This window comes from Kogia breviceps, chromosome 20 (genome assembly GCF_026419965.1).
Source record: "Kogia breviceps isolate mKogBre1 chromosome 20, mKogBre1 haplotype 1, whole genome shotgun sequence".
NCBI lineage: Eukaryota > Metazoa > Chordata > Mammalia > Artiodactyla > Physeteridae > Kogia > Kogia breviceps.
In genome coordinates, this window is record NC_081329.1 from 27,821,989 (window position 1) to 27,834,322 (window position 12,334).

A 12,334-nucleotide genomic window follows, 5' to 3' on the forward strand; every position below is an offset into this window, starting at 1 on the left:
CCTCATAATCTCTCTCTCCTCATAATCTCTCTCTCCTCATGATCTCTCCTCATAATCTCTCTCCTCATAATCTCTCTCTCCTCATAATCCCTCTCTCTCCTCATAATCTCTCTCTCTCCTCATGATCTCTCTCTCCTCATGATCTCTCTCTCTTCATAATCTCTCTCTCCTCATAATCTCTCTCTCCTCATAATCTCTCCTCATAATCTCTCTCTCTTCATAATCTCCCTCTCCTCATAATCTCTCTCTCCTCATAATCTCTCCTCATAATCTCTCTCTCTCCCTATAATCTCTCCTCATAATCTGTCTCTCCTCATAATCTGTCTCTCCTCATAATCTCTCTCTCATGATCTCTCTCCTCATCTCTCTCTCTCCTCATGATCTCTCTCCTCATAATCTCTCTCTCTCTCCTCATAATCTCTCTCTCCTCATAATCCCTCTCTCCTCATAATCCCTCTCTCTCCTCATAATCTCTCTCTCCTCATAATCTCTCTCTCTCCCTATAATCTCTCCTCATAATCTCTCTCATAATCTCTCTCTCCTAATAATCTCTCTCCTCATAATCTCTCTCTCTCTCCTCATGATCTCTCTCTCCTCATGATCTCTCTCCTCATAATCTCTCCTCATAATCTCTCTCTCCTCATAATCTCTCTCTCTCCTCATAATCTCTCTCTCTCCTCATCTCTCTCCTCATAATCTCTCTCTCTCCTCATCTCTCTCCTCATAATCTCTCTCTCCTCATGATCTCTCCTCATAATCTCTCTCCTCATAATCTCTCTCTCCTCATAATCCCTCTCTCTCCTCATAATCTCTCTCTCTCCTCATGATCTCTCTCTCCTCATGATCTCTCTCTCTTCATAATCTCTCTCTCCTCATAATCTCTCTCTCCTCATAATCTCTCCTCATAATCTCTCTCTCTCCCTATAATCTCTCCTCATAATCTGTCTCTCCTCATAATCTGTCTCTCCTCATAATCTCTCTCTCTCATGATCTCTCTCCTCATCTCTCTCTCTCCTCATGATCTCTCTCCTCATAATCTCTCTCTCTCTCCTCATAATCTCTCTCTCCTCATAATCCCTCTCTCCTCATAATCCCTCTCTCTCCTCATAATCTCTCTCTCCTCATAATCTCTCTCCTCATGATCTCTCTCTCTCCTCATAATCACTCCTCTCTCTCCTCATAATCTCTCTCCTCTTAATCTCTGTCTCTCCTCATAATCTCTCTCTCCTCATAATCTCTCTCTCTCCTCATAATCTCTCTCTCTCCCTATAATCTCTCCTCATAATCTCTCTCTCCTCATAATCTCTCTCTCCTCATAATCTCTCTCTCCTCATAATCTCTCTCCTCATAATCTCTCCTCATAATCCCTCTCTCTCCTCATAATCCCTCTCTCTCCTCATAATCCCTCTCTCTCCTCATAATCTCTCTCTCTCCTCATAATCTCTCTCTCCTCATGATCTCTCTCTCTCCTCATAATCTCTCTCTCCTCATAATCTCTCATAATCTCTCTCTCTCCCTATAATCTCTCCTCATAATCTCTCTCTCCTCATAATCCCTCTCTCATAATCCCTCTCTCTCCTCATAATCTCTCTCTCTCCTCATGATCTCTCTCTCCTCATGATCTCTCTCTCTTCATAATCTTTCTCTCCTCATAATCTCTCTCTCCTCATAATCTCTCCTCATAATCTCTCTCTCTCCCTATAATCTCTCCTCATAATCTGTCTCTCCTCATAATCTGTCTCTCCTCATAATCTCTCTCTCTCATGATCTCTCTCCTCATCTCTCTCTCTCCTCATGATCTCTGTCCTCATAATCTCTCTCTCTCTCCTCATAATCTCTCTCTCCTCATAATCCCTCTCTCCTCATAATCCCTCTCTCTCCTCATAATCTCTCTCTCCTCATAATCTCTCTCCTCATAATCTCTCTCTCTCCTCATAATCACTCCTCTCTCTCCTCATAATCTCTCTCCTCTTAATTTCTGTCTCTCCTCATAATCTCTCTCTCCTCATAAACTCTCTCTCTCCTCATAATCTCTCTCTCCTCATAATCTCTCTCTATCCTCATAATCTCTCTCTCCTCATAATCTCTCTCTCTCCCTATAATCTCTCCTCATAATCTCTCTCATAATCTCTCTCTCCTAATAATCTCTCTCCTCATAATCTCTCTCTCTCTCCTCATGATCTCTCTCTCCTCATGATCTCTCTCCTCATAATCTCTCCTCATAATCTCTCTCTCCTCATAATCTCTCTCTCCTCATAATCTCTCTCTCTCCTCATCTCTCTCCTCATAATCTCTCTCTCTCCTCATCTCTCTCCTCATAATCTCTCTCTCCTCATGATCTCTCCTCATAATCTCTCTCCTCATAATCTCTCTCTCCTCATAATCTCTCTCTCTCCTCATAATCTCTCTCCTCATAATCTCTCTCTCCTCATAATCTCTCTCTCTCCTCATGATCTCTCTCTCCTCATGATCTCTCTCTCTTCATAATCTCTCTCTCCTCATAATCTCTCTCTCCTCATAATCTCTCCTCATAATCTCTCTCTCTTCATAATCTCTCTCTCCTCATAATCTCTCTCTCCTCATAATCTCTCCTCATAATCTCTCTCTCTCCCTATAATCTCTCCTCATAATCTGTCTCTTCTCATAATCTGTCTCTCCTCATAATCTCTCTCTCTCATGATCTCTCTCCTCATCTCTCTCTCTCCTCATGATCTCTCTCCTCATAATCTCTCTCTCTCTCCTCATAATCTCTCTCTCCTCATAATCCCTCTCTCCTCATAATCCCTCTCTCTCCTCATAATCTCTCTCTCCTCATAATCTCTCTCCTCATGATCTCTCTCTCTCCTCATAATCACTCCTCTCTCTCCTCATAATCTCTCTCCTCTTAATCTCTGTCTCTCCTCATAATCTCTCTCTCCTCATAATCTCTCTCTCTCCTCATAATCTCTCTCTCTCCCTATAATCTCTCCTCATAATCTCTCTCTCCTCATAATCTCTCTCTCCTCATAATCTCTCTCTCTCCTCATAATCTCTCTCTCCTCATGATCTCTCCTCATAATCTCTCTCCTCATAATCTCTCTCTCCTCATAATCCCTCTCTCTCCTCATAATCTCTCTCTCTCCTCATGATCTCTCTCTCCTCATGATCTCTCTCTCTTCATAATCTCTCTCTCCTCATAATCTCTCTCTCCTCATAATCTCTCCTCATAATCTCTCTCTCTTCATAATCTCTCTCTCCTCATAATCTCTCTCTCCTCATAATCTCTCCTCATAATCTCTCTCTCTCCCTATAATCTCTCCTCATAATCTGTCTCTCCTCATAATCTGTCTCTCCTCATAATCTCTCTCTCTCCTCATAATCTCTCTCTCCTCATGATCTCTCTCTCTCTCCTCATGATCTCTCTCTCCTCATGATCTCTCTCTCCTCATAATCTCTCTCTCTCCTCATAATCTCTCTCTCTCCTCATAATCTCTCTCTCTCCTCATAATCTCTCTCTCCTCATAATCTCTCTCTCTCCTCATAATCTCTCTCTCCTCATAATCTCTCTCTCTCCTCATAATCTCTCCTCATAATCTCTCTCTCCTCATAATCCTTCTCTCCTCATAATCCCTCTCTCTCCTCATAATCTCTATCTCTCCTCATAATCTCTCTCTCCTCATGATCTCTCTCTCTCCTCATAATCTCTCTCTCCTCATAATCTCTCTCTCCTCATAATCTCTCCTCATAATCTCTCTCTCTCCCTATAATCTCTCCTCATAATCTCTCTCTCCTCATAATCCCTCTCTCTCCTCATAATCCCTCTCTCTCCTCATAATCTCTCTCTCCTCATGATCTCTCTCTCTCTCTCCTCATGATCTCTCTCTCCTCATAATCTCTCTCTCCTCATAATCTCTCTCTCTCCTCATAATCTCTCTCTCCTCATAATCTCTCTCTCTCCTCATGATCTCTCTCTCTCTCCTCATGATCTCTCTCCTCATAATCTCTCTCTCTCCTCATAATCTCTCTCTCCTCATAATCTCTCTCTATCCTCATAATCTCTCTCTCCTCATAATCTCTCTCTCTCCCTATAATCTCTCCTCATAATCTCTCTCATAATCCCTCTCTCCTAATAATCTCTCTCCTCATAATCTCTCTCTCTCTCCTCATGATCTCTCTCTCCTCATGATCTCTCTCCTCATAATCTCTCCTCATAATCTCTCTCTCCTCATAATCTCTCTCTCTCCTCATAATCTCTCTCTCTCCTCATCTCTCTCCTCATAATCTCTCTCTCCTCATGATCTCTCTCCTCATAATCTCTCTCTCCTCATAATCTCTCTCTCCTCATAATCTCTCTCCTCATAATCTCTCTCTCCTCATAATCTCTCTCTCTCCTCATGATCTCTCTCTCTCTCCTCATGATCTCTCTCCTCATAATCTCTCTCCTCATAATCTCTCTCTCCTCATAATCCCTCTCTCTCCTCATAATCTCTCTCTCTCCTCATGATCTCTCTCTCCTCATGATCTCTCTCTCTCTTCATAATCTCTCTCTCCTCATAATCTCTCTCTCCTCATAATCTCTCCTCATAATCTCTCTCTCTCCCTATAATCTCTCCTCATAATCTGTCTCTCCTCATAATCTCTCTCTCTCATGATCTCTCTCCTCATCTCTCTCTCTCCTCATGATCTCTCTCCTCATAATCTCTCTCTCTGTCCTCATAATCTCTCTCTCCTCATAATCCCTCTCTCCTCATAATCCCTCTCTCTCCTCATAATCTCTCTCTCCTCATAATCTCTCTCCTCATAATCTCTCTCTCCTCATAATCCCTCTCTCTCCTCATAATCTCTCTCTCTCCTCATAATCTCTCTCTCTCCTCATAATCTCTCTCTCCTCATAATCTCTCTCTCTCCTCATGATCTCTCTCTCTCTCCTCATGATCTCTCTCCTCATAAAAAAAAGGAAAAAAAAGAAAAAAAAAAAAACACACACACAAAGAACAGATGGGTGGTTGTCACAGGCGGCGGGTGGGGAGCGGCCGAAATGGGTGAAAGATACAAACCTCCAGTTATCAAATCAGTAAGTCCTGGGGATGGAAAATGTGCATCACGGTGACTGTGGTTGACAGCACTGTATTCTGTATTTGAAAGTTGCTAAGAGAGTAGATCTTAAAAGCTATAATCTCATCACGAGAGAAAAAATTTGAGTGATCATTTGCAGTGTATACAAATATCAAATCATGTTGTACACCTGAAATGAATGTACTGTTTTTTATCTTACAAATATACTGTTATATGTCCATCTCTCAATAATATATATGTATATAAAATATATATTTAACGGAGCATAATGGACCTAGAACAGTGTGTGCTTGTGTGTATATATATATATATATATATAAAACCAGTAAACTTTTCATCTACTTGACCCTCAAATAAAAACACTTGAAACAGTACTTCTCACCCAGCACTTTGTATCAGTGCATCTGAGCCACTAAAGAAACACACAGTCGTAGACGGCGTGGGGGGTGCTGCACGAGAGGCAAGAGGTTTTGGAGGCCGAGGAGCTTTGTCCTGTTAGAACTGGTGGTGGTGTGTATTGGGGAGGGGGATCCACGGGGATGGTTAAACCACTTGAGACCCTCTAGGGAGTGAAGCTAGAGGAAGCCCTGTGATGCCCTCTGAGGTAGGGCAGCAGGAGGAATGGCCTGTGAACCCCCTTTTTAGGGTAGGGGGCACGGGTACCTGCCTCAGGGTGAATCAAGTCCTCCACAGGCGACCAGCGTGCCTGGTAACTTTCTGTCTCTTTCTCTGTCTAGCGACCTGCTGATGAGGGACAACCTGTTTGAAATAATAACCAGCTCCAGGACCTTCTACGTGCAGGTAAAAAGCTCGCTGCCACAAGACGCTGACGTTCCTTCTCTGTGGATGGTGTACTTGTAGGCCTGCCTTTCCCTTTGCTTTCTCTTTCATTTCGTTCGAAGTTTCTAGGTGGTAAATTTAGCCCCCGATAGGCAGTCCGAGTCCCATTTTATTCTAAACAGGATGTTTGCCAAAAGCTTCCCAACCGTAAAATACTAAGAACGGGTTGAGCCGCTACACTGGGGAATGGGAGTTTGTACCAGCTGCTCGTAGCTGCTGGGCGCCAGCTCAGCAGAGAAAAGGAGAACTGGTCAGTGGTTTCACTTCTCCCTTGGAGGGTATTTATAAGCCCCGTCTATGTGTGGACAGCACTGTGTGCGGAAGGACAAAAGCACAGAGGGCCCTGTGCGGGCGCCAGGTGCACAGCCAGCTGCACAGAGAGAGCCATTGTTTGGGCTCTGACGGTTCAGCTCTCAGAAGCATCTCCCCTCCACCCACAGCCTTGGAGTTCTCCCAACTCCTTCTCAAATCATAGGAGCTAGAAAGGCAGATTTCTAGCCTCTAGCATGGCCTAGACTTTCAAGGCCAAGTCCTCGCTGCAGCCTGCGTAGCCGTCCACAGAGCGTGCCTTGATTCTTGCAGCCTCGCGGTGGTGGTGCCCGTCTATAGCGCCAAGACTGCCATGGGGTGTGTTGGTTGAAATGCGGGGCCCCCCGACCAGAGCTTCTCAGGGTTCCCTGTGCGCTCCCCACTCAACACCCTCCATTTCGTGAGGTCAACCCTCACCCATTTCGTGAGCAGCAGGTCCCTCTGAGCCGGGTCCCCCTGCCTGAGCTCAGCAGACATGCTAGCAGCCTGAGGCATCTGTGTGTCCGTTCATTTAGACAAGCATCTGGCAAGAGCTGTGGAAAAGTGCTGCTGGGGCCCTAGAGCAGCCTGCACGGCCATTCAGGGACATGTGTGAGCTGTCGGTGCGCCAAAAGAGTTTCCACTTCTTGGACTTGACAGATATTGGTAGAGCCTCCTCAGGGTGTCGGGTGTTGCCTCATCCTGGGGACCCCGCATTCAACAGAGCGGGTCCTGAACCCGAGAGGGAGATAGTCAGGTAAACAGGCAGGTAGAACAGTGGGCTGAGGTGGGGAGGGCGTGTTGGAGAGATGAACGCAGGGGAGCTTTTGGGGCAGTGAAACTGTCCTGTGTGATACTGCAGTGGCAGATGCGTGAAATCGAATTTCACAGCACAGAGCATAAACCTTTAATATATGCAAATTAAAAAAAATCATTTAGGAGGTCAGGTGATCCTAGCATGGCTTGCAGAATATGACCAAAGAACCTAAATGTGTTACAAGTATGAAACAACCTCACTCATGGGGGTGGGGGAATAAAGCAACAAAAAATGAAACAAGAAAACAGTGTGAGAAGGGCTACCCTTAAGAGTGAGTAGTGGTTGCCATGGGAACTCCCAAGAAGCTACCTCCTCCCAGTCGCCGGGAGTCAAGGGAGGTTTCCTGAAGGAAGATACACCGAAGCCAAACCCTTGGAGGAAGAGTGGTCCAGGCAGAGGTAACAGCAAACAACAGGGGTTAAAAAAGCTTGGAGGTGAAAGGGGCACAGGTGCTGGGAAGCTGATACGGAGGGCCCGTGGCCTGTGGGCCTTGTTCAGGAGCTTGTATTTTATCCTGGGAGTTAGGCTCCTTGGAGGTTAAGCTAGGGGAGTGACCCAATCAGATCTGCCTCCTAAAAATCCCACTTGGGCAAGTGACCTAAGAGGCTTGTTTTCCTCATCTGTAAAGTGGAGATGAGAGCCCTCAGTCCTGGTCCTGGTGATGGGATGCTGGAGGTGAATGTCCTGTCCGGTGCAGCAAAGGGGACAGGTAAGAAGAGGGTTAGACAGGAGCCAGGGAGAGCAGTTGGAAGGCTGTTGTAATGGCTTCAGTGAGGAATAAAGGAAGCCTGAACTTGGATGGATGGAGAAAAGTGGAAACATTTGAAGCTATTGATGAGTCCTTTCCAGGACTTGAGAGTTGATTGGACGTGGGGTGAAGGGAGCGATTATGCTGGGGTTAAGAGTCTAGGACAGAGCCTTGGACTGGAGATAGTGATTTGGGAAACATGAACGCCAACCAGAAAAAAAAAAAAAAGTTCAGAAGACACTGCATCATTGGCACGAGTGTGTCTGCACATTGACCAGAATCTTATCATCATTTCTGTCCTACTTTGCCATCTGCTCCCACGTTTCTAGGATAAAAGAACACTCACATCCCCCTGAATAAATAAATCAGCAAATGGACAAATCTGTGTATAGCACCAAAACTCAGCATAGAAGGTTGGAGAAGAGTAGAGATTACAACTCTTTAAGAATATGTATTTATTCATTTAAAACCAACAACTATAAACTCGTTTATGTTAACACAAGTAACAGTTAATGAAAAATAACGCTTTCTAAAACAAAAAAGCAACAGGAGTAACATTTTTTTAAAATATATTTTTGCACATCTCTTTAGTGGCTGGTTTATTAGAAGACAGCAGGATTCTCATATCTGCTTCTGCACTCAGTCTGGGGCCATATGTTGTTTTGATGGGAGAGTATGAAGAAAATCTGGCCCCGCAGAGACATGTATTTGGAATAAAGGGATATTTTAATAGCTCTTTCAGATAATTGTGGATCTTCTTTGATTCTATACCGAAACTTGACAAATCGTAGTTTCTTAATGTTTAGGTGCTGTGTGGAATCAGAAACTGATATCAATAAACTTTCATACTCTTACATTAAAATCCATTGGTCAGTTTTGCACTTTGAATGGATCATATGTGGCAGGGCTGTATCTAAAGGTGGGATTGGTTCTTGGGGAGAGGTAGGGGTTATTAGCTTGTTGGAAAGGGAGGGCTGCAGAGGTTGGGAATAAGATTTAGAAGGAGATGCCTAAAGCTTTTGGACAGCTGCAATGGGAGTAACCAGAGGTACATACGGGAAGCCTTTTATTGATGGCCCGTTAGAACTCAGTGCTTGAAACCATTGCAAATGTTATGATACCGGTCTCATACCAGGTAATCAAAGCTCATCGGACTGCAATAAAACCACAGACTGCAGTGACTCATTTAATACCCTTTGTTCCTCTCACCTCAAAAACTGCCCTCAAGGACAGAAACCCTACTTTTCCTTTCGAACCAAGCACCAGAAACATGTACACACTTAAGCAGACCAGGAAGAGACGAAGGTATAAGCTTGGCACTTCCCTTCTTGTTCTATTGAGTTTCAAGGCTTTTTTTTTAGTCTCAGTAATTCACCACAGGGTGGGTGGATTTCAGCTCTGTGTTTTACTCGTTCATGGAGCTACCTTTGTGATGTGGTTTTAAGATATTTTTGAGTTTTTGATGAAAGCTAAGCACAGGCTTTCCATAAAAGACAGATATACACATACACTGTAATTTTTGCATATAATTTTTGAGGTTTCACTTAATTTCTGTTGCCAGTGGAGTCCAGTTCTTAAAACTACTAATAGAGATTTAAACTGTGATCTCAGTAACGTAATATCCTATTTCTTCTCATGTGGGATCAGTATCTGCTTTTCTCTTTAAATAATATATATATATTTTAAAATAATTTATTTTATTTATTTATTTATCTTTGGCTGTGTTGGGTCTTCGTTGCTGCGCACGGGCTTTCTCTAGTTGCGGCGAGCAGGGGCCACTCTTCATTGCAGTGCGCGGGCTTCTCATTGCGGTGGCTTCTCGTTGCGGAACATGGTCTCTAGGCGTTCAGGCTTCAGTAGTTGTGGCACGAGGGCTCTGGAGAGCAGGCTCAGTAGTTGTGGCGTGCGGGCTCAGTTGCTCTGCTGCATGTGGGATCTTCCCAGACCAGGGATCAAACCCGTGTCCCCTGCACTGGCAGGTGGATTCTCAACCACTGCGCCACCAGGGAAGCCCCTTGAATAATGTTTTAAACATTAGTGAACATTCAAATAATGTTTACTACTGTTTATTATCCTCATGGCTGGGTTCACTACCTAGGTTATCTGACAGAAAAATGTCCTTAACCGGAATTAGAGCATTAGGGGAAGAAATGTAATTAGCAAACAATTTCCATCTCAAATACTAAATGTTTTAAGAAAGAGATTTAATTGTTTTTCCCATCATATTAGCAAAGATTTTTTAAAAATTGTAATATTTAAAACAAAAAAAAATTAAAAAATAAAAGGGAATTCCCTGGTAGTCCAGTGGTTAGGACTCCACGCTTTCACTGCCGTGGGCCCAGGTTCTATCCCTGGTTGGGGAACTAAGATCCTGCAAGCTGCGCATTGTGGCCAAAAAATTAAAAGAAGTTTTTTAACTGTAATATTTAATTCTAACAAGGGTGCATGTAATATACATACATATATATATATATATATATATATATATATATGTTTAAATGAAATCTATATTATTGACTAGAAATCACTCTGGCCATATATAAGAAGAGCCTTAAAAGCACGGATACCCTGGGACTTTCCCGGCGGTCCAGTGGTTAAGACTCTGCACTTGCACTGCAGGGGGCGTGGGTTCGATCCAGGGAACTAAGATCCCACATGCCATGTGGTGTGGCCCCCCCGCCAAAAAAAAGCATGCATACTCTGTAGCAACTTCCCTGGGAGCTGAAGAATCTTAAGTATGAAAAAAGCTTTATACACAAAGATGTGAATAGCAGTATTGTTTATATTAGAGAATTGGAAATGATCTGAACGAATTTTAGAGGATCTGGATCCTTGTGTTTGAGTTTCCAGCTGTTAAGTCAGGTGATTCCCAGCGTTCTCTGATTCACGATACTTTGCTAAGGGGAGCTGAGGTGAGCACACCTAGGCTGGTTGAGTGATTGCTCCTAGAGGAGTGGGTGTTTGTTGACTGTCTCAAAGGACAGTCAGATAGGTGGTCTGTGGCTCGTGGGTGGGGCGTTTTTTGCTATGGTGATAAAAGGACTAAAAGTAGCTTAAAAAGCCCTGGAAACTGACTCTTGGACTGTCATCATGGGGGTCTTGCAATCTGTTTAATGAAACTGTTCCATTTCCTGTGTGATGCGGGAGACCTTTGTCTCTCCCTTAGCTCCCACCCCCATCTTTCCCTCTGTCTTCTCACATTTCCCCACCAAATCAACTTCTGTTCCCCTGGAAGGAAAATCTGTAAGAAATGCATTTCTGCTGATGGACAATTTAATTGCCACCGTCTCATTCCAATTCAAAATAGCCTTTCTGGGCTTCCCTGGTGGCGCAGTGGTTGAGAGTCCGCCTGTCGATGCAGGGGATGCGGGTTCGTGCCCCGGTCCGGGAGGATCCCACGTGCCGCGGAGCGGATTGACCACTAAGCCTGTGCATCCGGAGCCACAACAGTGAGAGGCCCACGTACCAAAAAAAAAAAAACCAGAATCAAAATAGCCTTTCTTCTCCCCCAAATAAGTTATCTTTTTTGTTTGTTTTTTTTTTTTTTTTTTACAAAAGTTCCCTTTAATTATCTTTTGCTCATATTATTTTAATTTACTTGACAATAATTTACATGCAGAGGCTCTTTCCATATTGACTTGATAAATGACCCCCGCCCCCGAGTTGTAACTTGCTGTCTTCTACATTACTTTTTGTTTCCAGGGTCATCTCTGTAATGTAATTGACTAGTGAAGTAATTAAGAATTTGAATATGACTTTCTACATAAATTAAGAAGCATGCTGTAATGTTAGTCAGCTTACAGGTGAAAACTTTTTTAATTAGCAAAGTATTCTTTTGAAACTGAGATTGGAAAATGCAATGTATAATTGGTCACTTTATCCAGAGATAAAGCAATACAGCTAAGGTGAATTGAGATATAATACAGTTTTTTTTTTTTTTTTTTTCTTTTTGCGGTATGCGGGCCTCTCACTGTTGTGGCCTCTCCCGTTGCGGAGCACAGGCTCCGACGCGCAGGCGCAGCGGCCATGGCTCACGGGCTTAGTCGCTCCGCGGCATGTGGGATCTTCCCGGACCGGGGCACGAACCCGTGTCTCCTGCATCGGCAGGCGGATTCTCAACCACTGCGCCACCAGGGAAGCCTATAATACAGTTTTACTTTAAATTTCCTAACTGTAGAAATAGACATTAGCATTTATGGGTAATGTTATTTATGATAGAGATAATTATTAATATCTTTTCAAACAACCCGAGGAATCTGAGAGACCTCGAGAAATATAGACATGTGTACAGAAATCCTTAAGAAGGCTGAAACGAATACAATAGAAAACAGGTAGGCAGTGAAGACCTGGTCATCCTCCCGTCTGTAAGCCATTTATATGCTGATAAACAAGCATATTAAGGAAAAGTATGTTGTCTTATTTGATCCCAACAATTTGATCCTTTAGGTAAGAATTATCCGCAGTTTGAGTATGAAGAAAATGAAATTAAAAAGTTGTAGGGAGGGCTTCCCTGGTGGCACATTGGTTGAGAGTCCGCCTGCCGATGCAGGGGACACGGGTTCGTGCCCTGGTCCGGGAGGATCCCA

General features: G+C 43.7%; 1 protein-coding gene across 6 annotated transcripts in view; it reads left to right on the forward strand.

Annotated features, from left to right (window-relative positions):
* The window catches only part of PLEKHA2 (pleckstrin homology domain containing A2), a 79,949-nt gene that overhangs the window by 61,438 nt on the left and 6,177 nt on the right, over positions 1–12,334 (forward strand). For all 6 annotated transcript variants that reach the window (XM_067022419.1, XM_059049238.2, XM_067022416.1 and 3 more), the window contains exon 10: positions 5,793–5,856. In XM_067022419.1, coding sequence (XP_066878520.1) covers positions 5,793–5,856 — 64 coding nt within the window. The remainder of the gene's footprint in view (positions 1–5,792; positions 5,857–12,334) is intronic.